Consider the following 23,384-nt stretch of genomic DNA (forward strand, 5'->3'; position numbering starts at 1 on the left):
GCGAGGGCGGGGCCATAGGCGTGACTCGGCAATCGGGGGGCGGGGAGAGGCAACGCCAGGCGCACACGGAGGCGGGACCTGACGGCCCTGGGCGGGGCTGGAGGCGTGGCCCAGCGCCCAGGGCGGGGCCGGGTGCGCGTGGAGCACGTGACGGCAGTTGCCAGGGTGAAAGGTCAGGCGAGCCCCAGCACTCCCAACATGGCGGCTGCCGGGGTGGTGGTGGCGGTGGCGGCAGCGAGCAGCATGGGACCCCCGGCGTGGACGGCAGCCCGAGCCCGGCGGCTGCCCACGGGACGGCCCGCGCGGCTGCCCCCACTGCTCGTGCTGCTGGCGGCGGCGGCCGGGCCGGGCGCGGGCGGCGCGGCGCGGCTGTACCGCGCGGGCGAGGACGCTGTGTGGGTGCTGGACAGCGGCAGCGTGCGCGGGGCTACGGCCAACAGCTCGGCCGCGTGGCTGGTGCAGTTCTATTCCTCGTGGTGCGGCCACTGCATCGGCTACGCGCCCACCTGGCGGGCCCTGGCCAGGGATGTGCAAGGTGAGGCGCGCCCCACGCGGTACCCCGATGCCAGCCCGGCCTGGCCCCCGCGGCCCCCAGGAGCCTCCCAGACCCCTTTTCCTTTTTCCCTGCCCTGCAGAGGCCCACCGCTGGCCTGCGCCCTGGGTACCCTAAATGCGCCCTCTCCCGCCACCGTGGGATCCTTCCGGAGGAAGCTGCTGTTTCAAGTTGGAAAGACAAGAACCCTTCTCCCCCAGCTCTCATTCCACAGTTGGGGACAGAGGGGCCCTCCCAGTATCTGCCAGCTCTCCCAACACCTAGTTTGAGCCTTGAAAAGCTTCACTAACTTCTCCGGCCTTTATCTTCACTGTTTCCTGACTCATAGCCCGTTCTCAGTCATTCCACTTCAGTGCCTAGAATCCCCTTTCTTTGAGGATCCACGTCTCAACCCCAAGTCACTTTCCCTTTAAATCCTTTGGGCCGGGTAGCTGACCACATGGATAACTCAAAGTGAGTCCCCAACTTAGACATCCAAAGGCCTTCTAAGCATTTCATTGGGAAGTTCCTTGGTCACAGACATGCAGCCTTTGGTGACTATCATCCACCAAACTAGTGATAATGTGCCCGCACTTCATTGTTGGCTGCCAGTGTCATCCTCCTGCAAAGTGTTAGTCCCCAGGCGCTTGGCCTGCTCTGGACGATTTGAACGTCTGAGTTGTTGCAGCCTCCTGCCCACCAGCTGGCCGAGCTTTGAGACGGGATGTAAATTGCTCTGAAGTAGGAGCCGGTCCCAGCGAGAGTGAGGTTTGGCAGGACTCCCGCTGGTGTTGCTAACCTATAATTATGTGTTTCAGTGGGCGGGAGGGCAGCAAATTGCCGTGCTTCCTTCCTACCCTTGTTTTTAAGTCTTATATCCAACCCTGCTGTAATTTTCTCATACCTAAACTGATTCGGAATCTTTAAAGAAGTCGAAATAGAGTTTTGTTTTAAGATTTCCTCTATTTATTTTTATAGAGAGGGGAAGAGAGAGAAAGAGCCAGAGAGAAACATCACTGTGTGGTTGCCTCTCACACGCCCCCAACCAGGGACAGAACCTGCAACCCAGGCACGTGCCCTGACCGGGAATCAAACTGATGACCTTTCAGTTTGCTGGACGACACCCGACCAACTGAGCCACACCAGCCAGGGCCAAAATAGTGTTTTTGTGCATAATTGTAAATGATTATCCTTAAGGGACATTCTTGTCTTAGCTCAGGGTGTTGGGGCTTTTTAATTCTGAAGGGTTTGTTCTTTGATCTAATGTTTTAAGCAGCCAGTGTAGTACACCGGTCACAGCTGAGACGGAGACTAGGAAGTGGACAGAACTCCTTAGGTTTGTTTTTTTCTTTAGAGCCTTTGCCTTGAGAACAAATAGGTGCTTTAATATAGAGAACTTTTTGGTTCTCATTTGTTACTCCGTGACAGAACAGATACGGCAATTAAAATGCAGGTAGCCCTGGTAAGACCTTTGTCATCTGTCTATTGCATATTTTGATTTTTCAGCTTTTCATCTTAGTTTGTGAAATACAGAAATCGTAAAGTATGTTTGAAATATTGCAAAGTATTCCATAGTTGAGCCAGCACTTAAGGAACCTTAAACATTGTCCCTGGAACTTGGAAAGCTACTCGTGAAAGTAAACTGTTGAATCCATGCCAAGTGGCTTGAGTGACGTAACTGTCAGCTGAGTGATGTCGTCATAGGAGGGTCGGACGTTGTCCGAGTCCAGGCCGGAAACGCAAGGCCTGAGACCAGAGGCAGGCACTGTGGGAAGTGGAAGGCAGCTGCAGCCCAAAAGGCAAGGGAGGCAGGAGCAGGGTGGGAAGTGAAGGGTCTGTGGGGACCCCGGCAGAGGGTCCCCAGCACCAGACCACCTCTAGGGCTTTTTCAGCACCAGCTCTGACTGGGGAGTGTCCCGCTTGGGGACTCGTTAGGAATACACGTGGTCGGGGGCCTTGGGGTGGCCGGTGGGGGGCACTGAGCTGGGTGAGCATCTGCTTGCCTTCTGTGCCTCCCCCACCGCCTCCTCAGTGGCCTCCGTGTGCGGAGAAGGAGCAGAAAGCCCCAGAACGTGGGATGGGGCTCCTCCCCTGCTGGGCAGGCCTCTCTGGTCACAGCTCAGGGACCATCCTTGGGGATTTGCATTGAACTTTAACTGTTCACAGATACAATAAATGCTTTTGCGGATGAGAAGGTGGCTTCACAAATCTAAGGTCTACTGTTGGGTGCAGACAACCGTCACGCCCGTGTCTGTAGATCTGGCTCAGACCTGTCACTTGTAAGGGCGCTGTGAACAAAGCCTGTGCTCCTGAAAACCCCTGGACGGAGCTGCTGTGGCCCCGCCTGTCTGCTCCTCCGTGAGTGGGCGGCACCCTCCCCAAGGTGGCCCTGAAGTACCTCTGCGTAGACCGGTCAATGCGGGGAGTGTCCCTTTGACGGTCAGTGTGTCCTTGGGGTCTGCTCTCCCCTCAGAAGTGAGGGCAGGATTTCTGAGACTGCCCTGGAATTGTGCAGGAGCTCCGGGAAGGGAGCTGAGACCTGGCGGGCATGCACCACTGCCCTCACCTGTCTGCCCCGTCCATTCGTGTCACAGACAGTGTTACCGTGAGGTGCAGTGAGACAGTCACCCACTGGCGGTGTCACGGCTGAGTGACAGGCTGGGTCAGTGTGCCTGCAGAGGGCAGGACGGGCGCCCTGACTAGTTGCCACATGGTGTCTGCCCTCTGCCCGTCCCTTCGAAAGCCAGTACTTGAGAGGCAGGTGCTGATGCAAAGGACAAGGATTCTATTCAGGCGCTGGCTACCTGGAAGCTGGGCAACTCTGGTCTCGAAGTGCATCTCGGGTCCCAGGCAACCTGCTGGTTTATATAGGGAACTGCGGGAAGGGGAACCGAGGAATTCCTGGTGACACGCAGTTTCTCAGCTCTGCCCTGGGCAGTCTCAGTGTTACCTCCCACGAGCGTCCTCACGTGGGTTCGTCACAGCACCGCAGGGCCACTGCTGACACCGGGACCAGGTGGTGAAGGCGGCGTTGCCGCTGGTTCTGCTGTGAGCCACCGGCACTGGCCTGACTCCTGGCGGCCGGGCTGCGCCTTGGTCTGGCACGGGCTGCAGCGTGCAACCTGGTACACATTGTAGCTTGAACTTGGAGCTCGTCTGGAGAGACCTTTTTTCTGCCAGGAAGGGACCCACACCAGGAGAGAGGCTGCCCTGCCCTCGGGCGCCTGGGCGGCGGGTTTGGGAGCCCTGACCTCGCCCTGGTGTTGCCTGAGGTCAGAGGAGCCACACCTGGGTCCTGTGCCGGGAAGACCCTGGGCCCACATGTTCTCTGAGCTGGGGGGCGGTGAGGCCGTGCCGCCGCCGTCGAAGAGCTTACGGAGGTTCGGCTGCGGGTCAGACTTTCACAGACGTTTGCGTTCGAATTTGGCAGGTAGTAGTAAAAGGGTTAATTAGCCCTGTTGGATTAAGTGATGTGGTTATTTGGCAAGTAAACTTGAAATAAATTTTAGCCCACTACATCTGGAAGCCTATTTCACAAGCATTGCTTTAAGCTTGTGGTACTAAAAATAGGCTCATGAGTGGAAGTGAGGATGAGCCATGGCCACTGCCTGTGGTGTCCCTGGTGGGCAACCATGGAACCTCCAAGCTGGTGTGTGCACGCGCACACGTGTGTGCAGCTGGGTGTGGCCGGAGCGTGAAAGCAGATGACCTGTCAGTTCCGGCTGGTGGTGCCCTTTGTGTGGTGGGACCCAGACAGGTGGGACAGACAGGCGGAGGGGAGGGCCCGAGCTGAACAAGGCCACTGCCCTGAGGCAGCCCTTTGAAACGGCTCGCACTTTATTTGGGTAACGAGAGAGTCTCTCTTTTGTGTTCCCTGAATGCGCCCATCTGCCGGGACACTTGCAGTGAGTGAAACCCTCCCTGTCTGTGTGTGGTGGCCTCGCACAGGCGGCCTTCTTTCAAAGGCAGACAAAGGCCTGGCGAGCGTCAGTGTGCCCTCCACCAGGACAGCCGCTCCGTTCCGGGGGCGCATGTGTGTGGGATGGCAGTTGCAGGCAGACTTTTGGATTCTCAGGGGTGCTGGCAGCCAGGCCACCTGTGGCGCCGGCGCCGTCCTGTCCCGGTGGCTGTGCTCCAATGAGAGTGGGTCCGAGGCCTGCTCTGCAGTGACTTGCGGACCGCGTCCCCAGGGTGCACCTACTGGAAGCGCTGTGGCAGGTGTAAGGAGCAGTGGCCGGAGGGCGTGGCTGAGTGGAGTTGCTGCTCAGGAGGGACAGCGAACAGAAGGCAGAGCGCACAGGACGGCCGGCTGCATGTGATAAGTCCTGGGAACTAACCAGGGTGTTGGGGCTCACACGGAACCGTGGGGGAATGCCCCGAAGGTGAGGCACAGCAGCCGAGCAAGGGAGTCCCTGGAGAGGGAACGGCCTGTGCCGAGGCCCCGAGACAGGCGGGACCAGGCCTCTGTGTCTGAGGACTGGAGGTGGCCAGGGTGGTGGACTGGGGGTTCCAAGGGCTGGGCAACAGGTGGGAGCAGCCAGCAGCTCCAGGCTCATATGTAGGCTGGTAGACGGAGTTTTCGTCCCTGAGTGGCGAGAAGGAGGAACGGCCTAGGGGGGAGGCCTGTGACCTGGCCTTGACTGCTCCCTGGAGAACTGGGGACCAGACACCGTCAGGGCCACCACTGGGAGGCTGGGAGAGACTGCGGGCATTCAGGCCGGGGCGTCTCAGCTGGCTGTTCGGTCCATGGCCACGTGGCCCCACCACCCCGATGGGCCCGCCAGACTCGTTCTGCCCCTGTGCCGGGTGTGTCGTGGCGTTGGGCCTTGGCTTGTGAGAATCAAGCCTGAAAGCTGGTGTCGCACTGTCACGGGCAAGGGGTGCCAGGACCTCGTGTACCCCGGGGCTCACAGTGTTGGTTTGCTGCCGCCTTCTGAGGCCCACCATTCTGACCAGAGCAAGCAGTTACACGTCTGCAGAAACCCGAGGTTCTCCTTTTTCATTTTTTTTTAAAAGATTTTATTTATTTGTTTTTCGAGGGGGAGGGAGGGAGAAAGAGGGAAACATCAGTGTGCGGCTGCCTCTCATGCGCCCCCTACTGGGGACCTGGCCTACAACCCAGGCATGTGCCCTGACTGGGAATCCCCCAGGGACCCCTTGGTTCTCAGGCTGGTGCTCAGTCTGAGCACCACTTTCATTTTCAAGCCACCAGCCTTCGGGCTTTGCTTCAAAGGGGAGGTCGCAGAGCTTTGGAAGCTGAAACCCAAGTTGGTGACCAGTCTGTGTGACCTCTGCTCTCCCTGTAGAGGGGACTCTGGCCAGACCTCACCCTGTCCTGTGCCCGCCACCCCTCCATGGGAAGACAGCCAGGCCCTCTGGGCTGTGGCCCCCGGGAGGGGAGTTGGGTCCCCACTTCTGGGAGCGGAGGATCAGGAGCCCTTTTATGGTTGCATTCTGGGAGGGGTGCTTGGGACAGCCGCTGTGAGTAGGCGGGTGACACCTGCAGGCGGGGCTGGGGCAGGGCATGGGGAGAGGGTGGGGAGTTCACAGAGATGATCAGCCCCCCACCACACACCCTGGCCCCTGGGGACTTGGTGAGGGAGAAGGTCCTGCTCTGCCGGTGCACGTCCCTGTGAGTGGACACGTCGGGTGTGGGCACGCAGGGTGTTCCATGTGCCCAGAGCGAGGGGCTGAGCTGGAGAGGTGCTCTCTCGGGCTGCGGGCCAGTTGGACCCCCCGCTGCGGCATGGGTTCTTCCTCGTACAGCCGGCTCCTGCATTTGGGGACGAAGGTGTGGAGCACGGGGCTGGAAGCCATTCCTGCCAGGTGCGTGCCATGTTGGACTTTGGAGGGTCACTGGGGCAGCTGTCACTACCCTGGCCATGGTCTGGTTTTGTCCGGCAGTGTCTCGCCTCCAGCATGGGACACGTGTGCCTCGCTGGGTGCGGTCTCCTTGTGTTGGCAGCTGCGTGAGGGCACAGAGAAAGGGGACAAGTGGGCGCGTGCACACAGGCATGGCCTGGCCTCCACGGCCCCGGGAGGAGGGCGTCCTCACGCCGACTTTCCTGAGTAACATGTGCTCACTGAGACCTGAACGCCAGGCAGCAGGCAAGCCCCCCTGTGGGAGTGAGTCCCTGGGCCCACGGCGCTCGCCCGCCTCCCGGGCTCCAGCTCAGCCTGATGTTGCCTGTGGTCTCCTGCGTGCAGGTGCCGGCCTTGCGTCCTGGTCCACAAGCCTTTCCGGGTGGGCGGGGCCTTGTCCCTGCACGTGTGGAAGGGAGGTGAGCCACGGAAATCCCCAGTGCTCCGTGCCGCCCTGTGCTGGGCTGGAAAAGGCAGCAGACGTGGGCCTTTGTGGCACCAATGCGGGAGGAGGGGAGGGGACAGGCCGGCCGGGACTGGGGGTGCGTGCGTGGCTGCCCCGGCTGTCTGAGCTCTGTGCCACCTGCTGCGCTGTCTGCACGGAGTGTTAGCTGTCCTTTCTCAGGCCTGTGTAACCAGAGCCTCCAGAGGATGTGGCCTGTGCTTCGGGAGGGTCTGTGACGTTCCCTCCATCTGTTGGAACGGTCTGGGGACCTGAGTCAGCCTTCCCGGGGCTCGGAGTCTTGGGTCGCGGGCGGTGAGCACGTGGCTTTGTTGTCTCACCGGACCCTTTGCGTTACGTCCACGGTGGTTAACTTCTTACACTTTCAGGAGAAAACGGTGTGCGTTTTTAAGCAGAAGTGAGAAACAGCAGTTACCACGCTGGGGGTGTACGCAAGTCTTCCTGTTCCTGCGGGCCCCGGGTGGCTGGGCGGCCTGACTTTCTCCTTCGGGGGTGTTTCCGCGTGACCTCTGAGGTTTTAGACAACAGCAGAGCGCAGAGGAGATGCCCTGTACCTGGTTTTTACCCACATTCCTGGCTTAGCCCAGCGCGTGGTGTAGGACCACAGTGACAGGAGCTGCACGGCCACTCAGAAGTCACAGCTGTGGCAGAAGGTGAGTGGGACTCTCCTGGCCCGGGAGTGGCCCAGCCCCCCAGGCCCATAGTCCTCAAAGGTCCCCACTGCTGCTTTGTGTCGTGTTCCCCTCCCCTAGGTAGGGCAGGGCGCCAGGGGGAGTTTAGGAAGGAGCCCCTGGTGGTGTGGTCCATCTTAGCGTCCCACAGAAAAGGAAAAGATCTCTTAAGGGGAAATTGCACCAGTCGCCTTTGGAGGATGTTGGGGGCCCTTCCTCTGAAACCGCTGACTGAGGGGATGAGCCAGCACGTCGTCCGCATGGGCGCCGCGCCTCGGGGTCACCACACGCCTGACCGCAGCCGCTGGGAGTTGAGGTTTTCCGGGGTGGTCAGTGAGGGGGAGGCAGCCAGGGCTCACCCAGTCCTGCTGGGAGCACACTCATCCAGAAGAGCTGGATGCGGGTGTGGCGTAGGTATGCAGGTTTCCAGGTCCCCGGGGCCTGGTGCAGCCAGCAGCGCCCAGCTGGTGGGAGAACGCGGTGCAGGACTTGGGGACAGGCCGTAGCTGACCAGCCATGCCTGCCAGTCGCAACAAACAGCCTCCCTTGGACCTGATTTAAACAAACAATCGAGCAAACGAGACAGCTGGCAGTTTTGGGTCCAGGCCGGGCCCTCGTCGCTGTGGGGGCGCACTGGGCAGCTCGCCAGGTGCAGGGCCCTGTCCTTGGGAGGTGCGGCGGGGGGAGAGGGGGGTGGCAGGGGGGCAGCGGGCAGACGTTCGGGTGGACGCAGACATGGGGGCACACAAGCTGCCGAGTCATCTGCGGTTCATTCAGACGCTGGGGATTTTCGGTCATAGACACGTCAAAGACAGGAAAGAGACATGCGTGTTTAACCCGCTTCTTTTCTATGCCCGATAACGTGACCGTGTTCACGGGTTTGTGGGAGGCACCTTGGGAAAGCACTGGAGACCACTTCCCAGGCGGTGCTGACCCATCCCGGTGGGTGTGCGGGAACGATCCAGCAAAGCAGCGGGGCCGCGGGGCGCGGGGCAGCTGTTCCCAGCTGTGTCCGTCCAGGAGGGGACTGCAGCCCTGCTGCCAGTCGAAGTTTGTTCATCTTCCCAGATGTGCACAGCACTGTTCTGTGCCTGGAAGGGCTGGGGGGCGGGGCCGGCCAGCCCAGCCCAGTGCCTGCTCGCCACACTGAAGGCCTCACCCCTGCTTTCCAGACTGGGCGGCCGCCATCCGAGTTGCTGCTCTGGACTGTGCGGAGGAGAGGAACCACGAGGTGTGCCAGGCCTACGACATCCACTACTACCCCAGCTTCCGGGTGAGCGCCTCCCACCGCCCCTGCCTGGAGCCCTGCCGCCTAAGCCAGCAGGCACCGTGGGCAGTCCCTCGTCTTAAGCATGTGGGCGTGCTTCTGGACACTTGGTGGGAGTTTCTGTTTGCAGAGGGTCCCTTTTTCATCCTACCCCGTTGGGCTGGACCCGTCTCTGTGGGGTCCACACCCGCAAGCCCTGGGGGTGGGGGTGATCAGGCCTGCTACTAAGTCCAGGTCTGGGGTCTCTCTGTCCAGTGCTCCCTTCACCCCCATACACGGCCCATGTGCCATGGCCGCTGTGTGCACCCCAGGTGCCGATCTGCCCGGGTGCCTGCGTGACCCCCAGCATGGCGCCAGCCCGGCCGCCCTGAGCACACCTCATGGGCCCCCAGCCAGGCTTGTGTCCCACTGGGGGCAGAGGGCCCACGGGCCTGGAAGGTGGAGAGCTGTGTCCGTGGTGTGCGCATGCTCACACACTTGCACACGAGCGCGTCACCACAGGAGTCACAGCTCAGGGAAAAGGCAGCTCTGAGGAAGCTTCGCCACCCCTCCCCTGTCAGCCCCACAGCCCGGTGCCCTTGGTGGCTGCCACCCTGTTCACAGAGTCTCGTGCTGCCACCGCCACCCAGCCCGCCCTGAGCCCTGCATGCCACCCCCTGTGCGCTGTCCCCTGGCTCTTGCCCGAGCCTGGCTCCTTGAAGGTGCTCCTGTTGGGTTGTGTGGTTGGCTGCGCACACAGTGAGTGTCCTCTCAGTAGACAGGACGCTGCGGTCGCATGCTTTCCTCTCCCCTCCGTCACTGCCACTCGGCTGTTTAGGCGTCAGCTGCCGTGGAGACGCTCACGTGTGTCTCCTGCTGTGTGGGCGGGCGTGGGCCCAGGAGTGCCATCGCTGGGTGGGGGCTGCACCAGCACAGTCTCCACTGCCCCGGGACAGCGACCTGTCTCTGTGCATGGCCCTGCGTCACACCGTGAGTGACGCGGCTGCTCTCGTGGTCTGCGTGCTTCCTCTCGGATGGCTGTCCGTTCCTGATCTCCCGAAGTCCTTCGTGCGTTTGTGACGCTAAGCTGTTCTCACTCGTGAGTGTGGGCAGTACCTCACCCCATTCACAACCGTCTCTACTGTGTCTTTTCACACAGAAGGTTTTCAGTTGTAATAGAAGATTCTCTCTTCTGCTCAGAGATGTTCATTTGTGACTGTCGCCTTCGAGTTGCTAGGGTGACGCCGCTGTCTGTGCGGCTCTAGCCCTGCGGGCCGGGCCGCGTGAATGCCAGAGCTCTGGTGGGTGCTGACCGCCCCTCGTAAATCCGACTCGGGGCTGCGGGCAGGCTTTCCGGAGGACGCTGGCTGGAGCTCTGTCGTAGGGAGACAGAGTCGTTCTGCCACCGAAAGATAAGCGTTGAGGCAGACGCCAGGCGTGGCTGCTGCCTACATGCCCTGTGTTCTCCTCGTAGTACTTCAAAGCCTTCACAAGGGACTTCACGGCCGGAGAGAATTTTAAAGGTAAGGGCACGAGCGATGCAGCTCGCTCTGAGATGGGCCTCAGACACCCGTCAGAGTGAACCGGCTTCAGCAGCCTGGACGCCTCGCTGCCGCGCCTGTCCCACCTCCCGTGCTGCCCCCAGCCCGCCCTGCTGTCACCTGTGGGAGCTCAGACACGCGCTGCCCCAGCGGGAGTTTTCTTCTTGTGTTCTGCCTTCCCGGCAGCACAGTTGGGCCTTCTTTTAAAGTAAACATAGTAATTGAAAAAAGCATTGGGCAAGTCACGCAGTGAGCTTTCGTGAACGAACCCGCCTGGCAGCCGGCGTCCAGGTCAAGCCCCAGAGCGTGACTGGTCAGCCCACAGGGGACAGCGTGCTCAGCAGAGGCCATCCTTCCTGGGCCGGACCTGGCAGGGGCGGGGGTGGCGTGGTGAGTCCCGCCAGCGCGCTCTCCCCGCATGTGCGGCTTCCTGCTGAGAGCCTCCCCACCCCCCCGCCATTGTCTGTGCCTCGCTTTGGAGCGGGGTGCAGTGTGGTGAGCACGCCGTGACAGTGGCTGCTCCCCCAGGGCCCGACCGAGAGCTGCAGACGGTGAGACAGGCCATGATCGATTTCCTGCAGAACCACACGGGCGCAAACTGGCCTCCTGCCTGCCCAGTGCTGGACCCGATTCGGTGCGTAGCTCCGTAAGAAGGGGTGCATCGCGAGTCGAATTTAATTCTGCGAAACGTGGACATGCGTTGTTCGGAGTGGGCGGTACCTGGTGGCCAGCTCACCGTCCTTGGAAGCACTGAAAGCCCCTTTTTCCTTCTTAAAAGGCCCAGTGATGTTCTCTCTCTCATCGACAAGCGCAGTGGCCGCTACGCGGCTGTCATATTTGAGAGCAACGGCTCGTACGTAGGGCGGGAGGTACTGTGTCTGCACCTCGTCCAGTCCGCGGTGTGGTGGGCTCGGCGTGGGCCCTGGGGCGGGACTGCGGGTGGTGGGAACTATTCAGCAGAGTGGCTGGCCTGGGGGGCGGAGTGGGGGCAGCCTCTCCCAGGCAGCATGGGTGCAGGGGACAGGTGCAGCCTTGTGCCCGTGTGGGGCACAGGGCTCACAGGGAAGCAGGCCTGGGCCTGGATGTGGTTCCTGGCTCCTGTGCACTGTGGTCAAGGGTTTTTTTTCCTATATTTTGAACTCAACTTTTTTGCCAAATCCAAGGTTGTATACAGCGCATTTTGTCATGAGACTTTGCTCTCCTGTCACTGTGTGTGGGTCTGAAGCCTCTGCCCGTGGCAGTCTCAGGGCCTGCCTGGGACCCGACACCCGGGTGGTTGACGGCAGAGCTCTGCCATCGTTGAGCGCCTACCTGGACTCGCTTGGCTGTCTGTGAGCTCTGGGGACGCAGGCAGAGGCCAGGGCCATGTGGCTCTACGGGGTGCTGGTGGCCCCCCTAAAGGCAGGTGCCCATTGTGGGGTGCATGGCCACAGGTGCCAGGGAAAGCCCAAGGCAGGGTGTGGCCCGTGTGCACACGTGGCGTTTGATGAAGGTCGGCTTCCTGGAGGGCGTGCTGGCTCGGATGGCACAGCCCAAGTTCACTGGCAGGCATCCCTCCGACCCTCCGTGAGACCCAGGACCAGGTGTAAATGACGGTCTGGGTGTCGGGAGGACAGATAGAGATGTATTCCCAGCAACTAGTTTCTAAGTCCTGTAAGCAGGCAGCTCCTGCGGGTGTGGCACTTCCTGGGGACAGCACAGAGAAGGTGACTCATTCTTTCCGCTCCAGGTGATACTAGACCTGATTCCCTATGAGAACATCGCTGTGAAGAGGGTACTGGACGCAGACCAGGCCTTTCTGGAGAAACTCGGTGTTTCTTCCCTTCCTTCCTGTTACGTGATTTATCCAAATGGGTCACACGGGTTAATTAACATGTAAGTGCAGTTTGGCTTAAGGGCTGTTTGTGACACATGGTGGCATCTGGGAGCCCCTCGGGGTGGGAGCCCACCCTGGGCCTGATGTGGTCTGGGTCTTCCTCCCGAGGAGCCGTGGGTGCAGGCGGGCCCCGGGGCCCTCGCCCTTTCACCGCCCACTCCTCTTTGGGTGGCCCACAGAGACCCGCAAGTTGTTGTTGGCCTCTGCGCGGGGACCGGGGGCCCAGGATAGACCCAGCTTGGAAAAGGCTGGGAAAGGGGGCAGATGAGAGAGGTGGGTCGCCTTGGCCAGGCTCCAGCCTCTCAGCAGTGGAGAAGACCCGCCCTGCTGGGTGGTCCCCACGTGGCCCGCTGGCCCAGAGACCACGGCCCTCCCGCCTGTGCTTACTCAGCAGTTCTTGGTGGGTCACCAGGTGCTGGGGACATAGCAACGAAAAGGCAGGACACATGTCCTCTCTTGAAGGGCTTCTGTTTCATCTTCTGGGAAGTTTAACTGGGGCACCAGGGCCCCCACTCACCACCCAGAAGCCTCAAACACACCACAGTAGCTGTGTTTCTGTTCTTAACGGAAACGTCAGAATTCAGGGGACTCGAGGCCACTGTGGAGTTGGGCCGTCCTGCCTCATGCTCTGCAGTCCAGCTTTTTGGGGCATTCTGAGTGCCTGGGCCTCTTCCCCGGGGTGCCGGGCCCTGTACCAGGGGCCACCGGGGCCCGTGTTTACCTGGCCACTTGGGAGGACCCCTGAGCAACTAGAAGTGCCCAGTGACGGGCTTCACACACCCTCAGGGCATGTCCCCCCTGCCCACTTAAGAGGTCGCATGTGCAGCAGGCTGAGGGGTGCCTACCAAGGCCCAGGGTGGGAGTGAGACACCCTCCACCCCCCCGAACCTCCATACGTTATACAGCAGACACTGGCAGATGCTCTGCCAGCTTTGCAAACCGACTCAATCTCCACTGAACAGGAGGAAGTCGGTCGTGGCACTTAGTGTGGCTGGGACTCAGGCCTACGTGGGTTTGTCTGTGTCCTGGGGGAGGGCCAGCCCCAAGCCTGGGCCCAGCAAAGGGGGCTGGAGGGGTGGCGAGGGACGGGCAGAGCTTCTGTCTACAGGGGAGGGGCCTGATCGCAACCTGGGGACACGGGGTGACTGGGCGGCGGAGCCGAGTTTGGACCAGGCCCAGCCCACGCCTGCCCACCCCTTTCTCGCAGGGTGAAGCCTCTCCGGTCGTTCTTTTCCTCTTATTTGAAGTCGTTGCCGAATGTGAGGAAAAAATCGCTTTTGTTGCCCGAAAAGCCGAGCGAAGAAGAGGACGCGGGTGTTGTGGTGTGGAGGGAGTTTGACAGGTGAGTGTCACTTTTGCAAGTGAGCCGCCCGGGGGTGAGTGTGTGAGAGGGGCCACAGCCTGGGTGGGAGGGCTGTGGGGCTCGCTGGCTGGCGGCTCCCGTCCCCCAGGAAGCCCAGCAGCTGTGGGTGGCTGTTGAGGAATCAGCGATGTCCCCTTGGGGAGAGGGACTCATGTACAGGGGGTCGTGCTCACTGGCTCCATCGTGCTGACTCCCAGGTCAAAACTGTACACAGCGGACCTGGAGTCAGGGCTGCACTGCCTCCTGCGGGTGGAGCTGGCCGCCCACAGGGCCCTGGCTGGGGCTGAGCTGAGGACGCTCAAGGACTTCATTACCGTCGTCGCCAAGGTGTGTGGGGTCTTCTCTGGGCCGGGGTGCTGCTTCCCGGGCCCAGGCTGCATGTGTCTCCCGGTCAGCTGTGTGTGCCTGACCCTGCTCGAGCCCCAGGACACAGCGCACATGGGGGGGCCAGGCTGGGGTGTGGGTCAGAGGGCAGCTCTCTCCAGGGGCTGGTCTGAGGAGCACTTGCCCAGGTCGGAGATGAGTGTGGTGGCAGTGGAGAGGCACGTGAGACGGTGTGTGGCCCAAGCCCCCAGCCCGGTGACAAGGGGAGTAGGGGAACAGGGAGCGGGCGGGCAGCTCCCTCAGGGAGTGTGCAGACACAACTGCCATCCTCGTCCACCCTCGCCCGTGGTGGGAGGGGGCCTGCTGTGGGGGCCAGGAGCTATGTGTTGGGCCAGCAGGCCCTCCATTTCAGTGGGAGGTAGAGCTGTGGGGGCTCGTGGGTTACCCAAGCGTAGTTCCTGCCAGGAGCTCTTAGTTCTGGGACTGGAATCAGGGCTCAGTCATTTCCCCGGCCCAGAGCAACTGGGGGCCCAGAGCAGCAGGAGGCGGAAGGCTACCCCTCAGGTCCTTGGGGACAGATCTGAGCCACTGTGGTCCCAGCGGGCCTGGGGACAGGGCCCTTTTCCCGGCTGCTGCCACAGCGGAGGCCCAGCGGCCACCAGTTACAGCGCTGCGACCTGGTGCTCGTTTTACTCAAGAGATGAGGCAGCTTCCCTGTGAAAGGTGTTTGCCTCGTGCACAGTCCATAAACACAGTGACTCACGTCCAAGTGTTCAGAGGGTCTGCGCTTGCCTAGTGTGAGTTTCGGAGAAAGGAAAGCGGTAGGACTGTTGTCTGAAGGAGTCGCAAGTCGCTGGTGTGCTTAGGTGGGTGGAGGCGAGCTGTGTGCACAGGCCACAACCCCGCCGTGGGCTCAGAATTCAGGACTCCTCGGAAACGGCCTCGTTCCTTTGGGGAGGCGCCCTGCTCGGCTGCCCGACGGGCTGTGCAGCCTCCGCCGTCCTGTAGTTCAGGTGCCCACGGGGCAGCTCTGTGGTGCAGATGCGAATCGATTCTGTGGCTGTGCCTCCGAGTAGAAACGAAACGCTGGGGAACAGGCCGCGGTGCTGGGCGACCTGCGTAGGAAAAGGAAAGCTCTTTGGAGGCTGGCAGGGCACTGTCCCTGCGGTCGGTCTGGGCAGTGGCAGGGTTAGCTGGGGCTTTATGAGCCCTTCCCCGCTGCTCGTCTGCTGGGCGCTGGGCTTGTGGCACTGGCTGCGGGGCTCTGTGCGTCTCGGGGCCAGGGCTGAATGGCCGAGCATGACGCTCGGTGGGCCAGTGGGCCGAGCCCCTGCCTGGGAACCCATGTGGTGCTGCACACCTTCCCCAAACAGTGTCTGAGCGCAGTCCTTCCCACCCAGCTGTTCCCCGGCCGGCCGCCCGTCCGGAGGCTGCTGGAGATGCTGCAGGAGTGGCTGGCCAGCCTGCCCCTGGACAGGATCCCCTACAACGCCGTCCTGGACCTGGTGGACAACAAGATGCGGGTGAGCCCCGCCCCCCCAGGGCCCCTGCTGCTGCCCCGTCCTCTCTCGTAGCCCCGTGCAGACACACACCTTCACATCACCCGTAGGCGTCCCCTCCTGTCCCGCCGTGGTTTTTCCTGTCCCGTTTCCAGGGTGACCGTGTGCTCACTCCCCCTCTGCCTCTGGTGCTGTCTGCCCGCTGCCAAGCCCTCAGGTCAGGGACAGTCGGTGCCAGCGCACCCTGCACTGGCAGCAGCGGTTTCACCAGCATTGTGGCGCTGGGCTTTTTGCTGTTCAGTGTGAGTTTGGAGGGAACTCTGTGTTTTCCACCTGAGAACAAACAAAAGTGATGTGCTGAGTAAGAGTGTGGGAGCCCCACCTAGCTGTCCTTTGGGCCCGGCGCCCGCAGGGAGGGACTCCAAGAGCTTCATAACACGCACCCAGGGCCGTCCTCGCCAGGCCGTGGACGGCACGGCCCCGCGTGAGCATGTCGGAGTCCTCGAGTTGGATAAATGTCCCCTGTGTGACTGCCACTGGTCAGAGGACCTTCACCAACTGTTTCTAATGCCATCGTTCAGTTACCTCTTGGTCTTTCTTTCCCCAGATTTCTGGAATATTCCTTACCAATCAGGTAAGGTGGGTGGCATGTCAAGGAAGCCGACCAGAGTTGAGGGGCTACACCTGCTCCCTCTGGACGCTGTTCCACACTCTGACCGTGCAAGCCGGGGCCCGCCCAGAAGCGCTGGACGGCACAGGTGAGCGTGCCCACTCGGCCAGGGCGCTGCCAGCCCCCAACTCCATGCTGCCGGACGCTCAGCAGAGCTGGCTCTGCTGTGTGTCCTTGGGTGCCCTGGGGTCCCCTGCTCAGCAGGTGGAGGGAGCGTCTTCTCAGGCATCCTCCCAGGCTCCACACGGCCCCTATAGTGGAGCCCTCGTTCCCACCGCCTCACACCCATGCGCGTGCCTGGCTGGCCTGCAGGAGCTCAGGGCTGGGAGGGCGCGGCTGGGATAGCCAGCGTTAACGCCTCTGCTTTCGCTTTAAGAAAATGGGACAAGCGGACACACGTGGGAAGGGGTTTGTTTCTCATTGCGGGACACATCTCCCTGAACTCGAGACGCTCAGAACTCCGCACTCCCGTCACCTCCCGGCAGCTGGGGGTCAGGAGTCCCACGTGCCAAGCTGGGCCCTCCGCTCAGGTGGAGCATGGGTCAGGGCCGGAGTCTCACTGGAGGCTTGGCCGGGAGGGGACCGCCATCCAGACTCGCTCTCGGGTTGTGGTGGCAGCAGTCGCGTCCTTGTGGGTCGTGCTCACTGCAGGTCCTCCCCCCTGGCAGCTCCCTTCACCGCACTGGCTGCATCAGAGTGCCAGCCAGAGAGGGTGTCCTTTGCAGTGTGACATCCGCCACCCACGTGTGCTCTGGTCCCCGGAAGGCACTGTAGCCTTGGCCTGCTCATGGGTGGGACAACGGGCCGTCTCAGAGGCCTCCTGCCGCAGGTGGGGAAACGACCAGAATCCGAGTCGGGTTTCACCTCCTCAGTCACCGGGATGGCTAACTCAGCATTGTTGTCTGTGTCCTACCCAAGACCCCCGCTGTGGACTGTGTTGCACGGCTGCCGGCAGCACCGGGCAGCCATGAGGCCCACTGACATCCACGTTAAATCAGAAGTGGGGTCTGGACTCAACACAGCCCAATGTTCTTTCCAGTGAAATTGCAAAAGTATTTTGCAGCCGTCTTTTGCCGCACAGCAGAGTCGCCCGAAGTGCTGCGCTTAAAACCACCTCCGTTGGACTTGCTCACGCTTCCAGGGCCTGGCAGTTCAGGGCTCTTCTCCTGGACCCGTGAGGGCTTGCCTGGTGCAGCCAGCTGGCCTGGACGCGGAGGTGCGAGTCCTACAGGGCAGCCCGCTGCTCCCCGCGCTCAGGCGGGAGCTCTTGGGGCCCCGGCCTCGCTTCCACCACACTCTGTTGGTCAGCTAGGTCTCATCCAGCCAGATACCACGTGGGGAAGCAGAGCCACATGCAGAGGGACTTGTGACTGTCCTTGGAAATGTTTGCCACCCCAGCTCTCCTCAAGGCGGCGCTGGAGTTCTCCTTCCCCAGGTCTTGAGGGGGCAGATGGGCTTTCAAACCACAGACTCTGTTAAGAATCGCGCAGAAAAAAGAGCAGCGTGATTTTCAGAAGAATCCTTGGAGCTTTCAGACAGAAGGTGAAATCAGAGGCCGCTAGGCCTCGGACCTGCTCCTGGACCGAGAGCGCAGCCCTGGAAGAAGGCGCGTGTTCTGGGACCTCCGTGGGAGGAAGCGCACTTGGAGGCAGCGTGGTGAGAGCCAGGGCCACTCTTTCCCAGGAGACTCCACAGAAACAGCACCGAGCCGAGGCTGGTGTCACGAGAGCGGCAGATGGCGGGGCGCACAGATGCCATCTCGCCTGGCAGTGGCGCCGGTGCCAGTCACAGCGACGCCAGGAGCGCATCTCATGCTGCAGAACTGGGTCAGACGGAGACACCGGATTATGTCTCGGGAGGTTTTTCCTCTCCTCCTTCCCCATCTAAACCCCATCCACTACGAGCCAGCACATCCCTGACCCCCACAGGTAGAGCTCTGCGGTTCTTGTCCACTTTAAAGATTAGGAAGGGCTGAGCCTGCAGCGCTCTGCTGGGTAACAAGGAGGATTATGTGTGATGCTCGGCAGATGTCGCCCAGGGCTGCTGGCCACCGGCGCGGGCGGTGGAGCGGAGCCCGGGCTGGAGTGCGTGTGCGGGGTCTCACTGTGGCCACCACCTGGCTGCCCTGGAAACACTCCGCCCGGGAGAAGGCTGCTCAGCTCACACCTTCTCTGAGTTAAATAAATGGGCCGCCCAGGTTACTGACAGACACAGACGTGGCCCCAGGGCCTGGGAGCGTGGGGCGCAGCACGGCCGCAGGTCTCAGGGCCGCGCCGGCCTGTGCAGAGGCCCCTTGCCGGGCCTGCCCAGACTAAGACAGATTCAGTCTCCAAAGCATATCTTTCATTGCTCACATTTAATCTGTTTTAATCTCGCGGGTCTCTTATGTGTACACTCAAGCCCCAGTATTAGTTGTCTGGAAGGGCCTGAGCTGCCCTGTGGTTTTCCCTGTATCCCCATGTCGGCTCCACACTAGCCGCTGCCTCCCAGGCCTGCACGGGGGCTCTCCCGAGACCTCAAGGTCAGGGGCTGTAACCTGTGGCTCGGAGGGCCTGGCGGTCCCCACTTGGAGAGTCGCAGCCTCTTCCAGGGGGAGTGCAGGTCCGACCACCCTTCCCTCAAGCGCAGAGGCACATGCAGAGGCCGTGTTCACGCTTGGGCTTGTGTTTTGCAAGGACTGCAAAACAACTGCTTGGAGCAGCCTCCATGGTCCTGGCACCAGCCTTTGGGGGCCACCTGGGAGGCGAGAGAAACTGCACACAGACTCTGACCCACAGCGGAGCCTCGGCTCTCTGGGCCCTGCAGCCGAAGCCTCACCAGAAGGTGCAGTGTGGCTCCCCGAGGGTCCTCAGTCATGGCTCATCCTCTGGGGGGGCTGTGCGCCCGGGGCGGTAGGCGTCGGGAAGGCACTGGCAGCCTCCTGCGTGTGCGCGCGCTTACAGCACATCCCGGCCTCACGTGCGGCGTCAGCGCCTCCTGCTCCCGAAGGCCCCAGCCCTGTGCTCCTAGGGCACACAGCCAGACAGCTCTGCGGCTCATTCCCGCGGTGCCCACGGTGCTCCCTCCCTCGGCAGGTTTTGAAGGCGACCCCCAGGCTGTGCTGCAGACCATCAGGCGGTACGTTCACACCTTCTTCGGGTGCAAGGAATGCGGGGACCATTTCGAGGAGATGGCCAGAGAGTCCATGGGTTCCGTGAAAACCTCGGACCAGGCAATTCTCTGGCTTTGGGAGAAGCACAACCTCGTAAACAGCCGCCTGGCAGGTGAGCAGAAGCCGCGCTGTCCAACCTGTGCCTGGGTGTGGGGCCAGTGCCTGTCGGGTGGGGCCTGTGGGTGGCAGTGCTGCGAGGGTATCAACGGCCCTGACCTTCGTGCCCACCCCCTGGCCCCTGGCCGGGACGCCTGCCCTGGCCGCACAGTTTCGTGATGGCCTTTTATAGGAGCTGTCAAACCCACAGTCAGTCCCTGGGCTCCAGTGTTCCTGCTTCCCAAGGGGGCTCGCTCCCTTGGGGCTGTGGGCCATGTGGGGACAGGCGGGCACTGTTTGCCCCCCTTAGGTAGCCTGCTGGGACCCCAAGAAGGTTGGTGGTGGGAGGGCTGGGTTATAATTAATTTTCAGGATTTTAACCTCAGTGTTGTTAAAATCTGATCTCAGATAATGAACCCAACCCCTGAACGTGACTTTGTTTAAAAAAATTAAATAGGGCGGATATATTTTCTCAGACTTAAGTAATTCAAACTGTTCCTAAATCAGTGGCAGATTAAAATTAGGCTTAGAAATAATTCCACCGAGAAATAAATCTTAATAGAGATGAACAGAAAACGTCACTAAACTACTGGTTTTTAGTTAATCCGCTGTTATAAACACACATTACAATGGAAGCACTAAAGAAAATTGATTTTTCTTTGCACCCCGAGCTGCCTGCTGCAGCTCCGCTCACGTGGCCACAGTCCCTCCTGTGTCTGCCGGGTCTGCCCGTCACCACCAGTGCAGGTTAAGGCGCTTCCATGGGGGCCCCGGTACAGGGACTTGTCCGCCTCTGGGAGTGAGGCCTCTCCTTGCATCTGTCCACGTGCCGCCCACACTCCCCGCCGTTGTCCTCCAGCACGCAGCTCTGGGGCATGCAGGGGAGGCTCCCACCAGGGTCCCCAAGCCAGGAGCCCAGGAGCGCCCCTGCATCCTGATGCTGGAACAGAAGCATGCTTCCTGCAGCCACATAACTATCTCTTAACCCAGTAGTCCCCCAGCCGCCCCCCGCCCCAGCCCCCAGATTGTGACCCACATTCCTCAGAGTCCCCAGAGACCTGGCCAGGGCCTCCTGCCTGTGCGGTGCTGCACCAGGACTCTGGCAGGTCCTCATGGGCCCCAGGGGGCAAAGCCTGTGCCACCCATGGTCTACACCCCCTCCGGGCTCGTGCACAGCACACATTGGCGGGACAGCTCCTATAGAGCTATCAGAAGCGCTCTGCACACTTCTGTCTGTCCCAGGGAGGCGGGATCCACTTAGAACTGTGTGTGATGGGGCTTCACAGTGTGGAAAGATGTTGGGAAGGATCCTGCTCGAGGGCTGCCCAGGGCAGGGGGGCGAGCCGCTGTGCTTGTCTGTCTGCACACTGTAGGGACAGGGCTCACTCCCACAGTGGGTTTCACAGACCCTTGAAAGAGGCCCAGGGCCCGGGAGGGGGCTGCAGTGCTGTGGAGACTCCAGGGCAGCGAGGGTCCTGGGCATTGTGTGCAGGAGGCAGAGGTGGGGTGCACAGGGCAGACAACCTCGAGGTCAAAGGCTCAGGTAAGGACTGGGCAGGGACCTTTGGGAAGCATTTAGCTGGGTGGCTGGGAGCAGGCTCTGGCCAGGTGAGTGGCACTGTCGAGTGTGTCCCCTGGGACCCATGGAGGGTGAGGGAGAGAACAACGCCAGCGGAGGGCGCTCTGGGGGTGCAGGCTGCAGCCTGTGCGGGACAGGCGGGGCTGAGGAGCAGGTGTCATCTGGACCCCACAGGAGGTCGCCGTGGGGGTGGGGGGACGGTGCTGCTGTCTGGGGTGGGCAGCTGCTCTCAGGAAGCCACTCCACTGTTTTCCCCTCACACTCCCAGGCCACCTGAGTGAGGACCCCAGGTTTCCAAAGGTCCCATGGCCCACTCCGGACCTCTGCCCGGCCTGCCACGAGGAAACGCGGGGCCTGGACAGCTGGGATGAAGGCCAGGTGCTCCTGTTCCTGAAGCGGCACTACGGCGGCGGCAATCTCGTCCACACGTACGCCGTGGCCCTGGGCAGCGAGGGCGAGGCTGAGGGGCAGGAGCCCGGCCTCGGAGACCCCAGGGCCCAGAGTCCGCACGCGCCCCACATGCTGCCCCCCACGCCTGGCCTGTCAGAGAGGGCGCACCCGGGACCGGCCGGGGCCGCAGGCCGCCGGGAGGTTGAGGTGGCCGCGCCCTTCCTGGGGATGGGCTTCTCCAGCCTGGACATGAGCCTCTGCGTCCTGCTGTACGTGGCCTCCTCCCTGTTCCTGATGCTCATGTTCTTCTTCTTCAGAGTGCGGGCCAAGCGCTGGAAGGTCCGGCACCACCACCCCGCTGTGTAGCCGCACAGGGCTGGGGGCACTTGAGGACACAGCCCCAACGCCCACAGCTTTGCCATTTCTGATCAGGGCCCAAGACCTGTGGTGGACCTGCTCTCACATCCCAGGCTGCCCTGTGCTGGGGGGCGTGGGCGTTTGCCCTGCTGGTTCGCTCAGCGGGTGCCTCGGGCAGAAGACCCTCTTCTTGGCCTAGATACGGGTGGGTGCCCCTTGCTTGGCGCCCACTCCCACCTTGAGTTTACTAGACTCCACAGCCGTCTGGCCTGCACGGCCTTGTCTGGGACTTGGAGAAAACCCGCCCTCTCCACCCACCGGGAGATGAAGGGGCGGCTAAAGGCAGCCTCAGAGCCCAGTGGTGCAGACGCTGGGCTGTGGCTTTGCTAAGCTGCAGGAAGAGCCCCCTGCTGGGTGGGGCCGGCCTGTGCCTGAAAGGAAGGGTGGTGGCCTGGCTCCTTCCTCAGGGACAGTGCCTTTGCTCTTCTCTGTTTAACTCTGGTGACAAGAGAGAGCTCGTTGAGTGGGGGCCACCCCAGCCTGCCTGTCCTCCCTGGGTAGTTCCCGCCACCGCCCCTGCTTGTCCAGCCCCTCCAGGTCCCTGGAGGACCCCAGCCCAAGGGGTGGGCCCGTGGGCTCGCTGGCCCTTCCAGGCTAGACTGCGTTCACCTGAAGCAGTTTTCACGAAGGAGCCGGCACAGGGCCTGTCCCCAGGCTTGGGTGGGTAATTGCTTACCATTTCATGATTTTAGCACATTTTTTGTAAAACCCAAAACATTCAGAGGTAAGTGAAGACACAAACCGGGCCGGCGCATCGCCAGGGAGACCCTGTGCGGCAGCTGAGCAGTGTCTGCCCGAGCATGCCTGTCACTGTGAAGGCCGCGAGGCCCGCTCTCCCCACTCGGCCTGTTCCGGGCTCCTGTGCTCGCTCATCCCTGTTGATGGCGGGGCTGCGTGGGTGAGATCGGTCATGCGATGTCACTGTTGCAGCCTGGGGACCTGACAGGAGCGCTCATTAGCTTGGTGCCCTGCTGAGTGGGGGGCGGGCCTGCCCATCACTGCTGCTTTAAAGCCCCTGAGCTTGTCTGGTTTGTCGAGTGCCTGGGTCGTCGAGGACACCGTGCTGTTCCTTTTCGACTTGAAGACCCGCAGGTTTCCCTGGAGCTGGAGGGAGATGCTTGGAACCATTCCTTCAGCTGCCCTTGGCTCCTGCCCAGTGTCTTTCCCCAAAGTCAGTTTTTGCAGGCGGTGTGCCCCGCCCTAGATCACAGCCCTTCGGACAGGCTGCGTCGGCTTGTGCACACTATGTACAGGTCACCAGCGTGCTGCAGGTGGAGGTCACCGCTCTGAGAGACACACTGAGGACCCTCGGAGGGGCTGGGTTTTCAGCGGACGGCTCGTGCAGAGGTGGTGTGCCCTCGTGCTGCGGGAGCAGTGTCACACCCCTCGTGCGGCCTCCCAGCACTGCACGCTGGCTGCCTCGGGCGAGGCTGAAGGGTTATTTTCTAAAGTTGTAAATATTGAGACAATGAATATAATAGTTCGGTAATTTAAATATTTATTTTTAACGGAAGAATTTTGATTAAAAAGCCCATTGACGTGGGAATGTCAGTGAATTTCTTACCTGCGGGGGAAGTGAACATTTTGTATTTGAGTAAACTACAATGTGCACACTTTGAAATAAAGAAACCTGACGTGTGCGGTAGCTGTAGTTCTTAGATTGCGACGTGAGCCAGCGGAGGTGGGGTGGCGAGTCCCGCACAC

The 23,384-nt window shown here is 61.4% G+C and overlaps 1 protein-coding gene across 2 annotated transcripts; it reads left to right on the forward strand.

Annotated features, from left to right (window-relative positions):
* The first annotated feature begins 183 nt into the window (after nt 1-183).
* Nucleotides 184-23,320, forward strand: QSOX2 (quiescin sulfhydryl oxidase 2). 2 transcript variants are annotated; one of them, XM_053919369.1, is made up of 12 exons: nt 184-535; nt 8,701-8,801; nt 10,249-10,297; nt 10,844-10,949; nt 11,094-11,184; nt 12,045-12,190; nt 13,399-13,533; nt 13,752-13,881; nt 15,252-15,401; nt 15,985-16,135; nt 19,122-19,310; nt 21,142-23,320. In XM_053919369.1, the coding sequence occupies exons 1-12, from the start codon at nt 199-201 to the stop codon at nt 21,627-21,629; spliced, it is 2,073 nt and encodes a 690-aa protein (XP_053775344.1). In that variant the 5' UTR covers nt 184-198; the 3' UTR covers nt 21,630-23,320. The 2 variants fall into 2 exon arrangements, with proteins under 2 accessions (XP_053775344.1, XP_045052960.2); XM_045197025.2 differs by having other exon boundaries at nt 15,279-15,401.
* The last annotated feature ends 64 nt before the right edge of the window (nt 23,321-23,384 follow it).

This window comes from Desmodus rotundus, chromosome 1 (genome assembly GCF_022682495.2).
Source record: "Desmodus rotundus isolate HL8 chromosome 1, HLdesRot8A.1, whole genome shotgun sequence".
Taxonomy (NCBI): domain Eukaryota; kingdom Metazoa; phylum Chordata; class Mammalia; order Chiroptera; family Phyllostomidae; genus Desmodus; species Desmodus rotundus.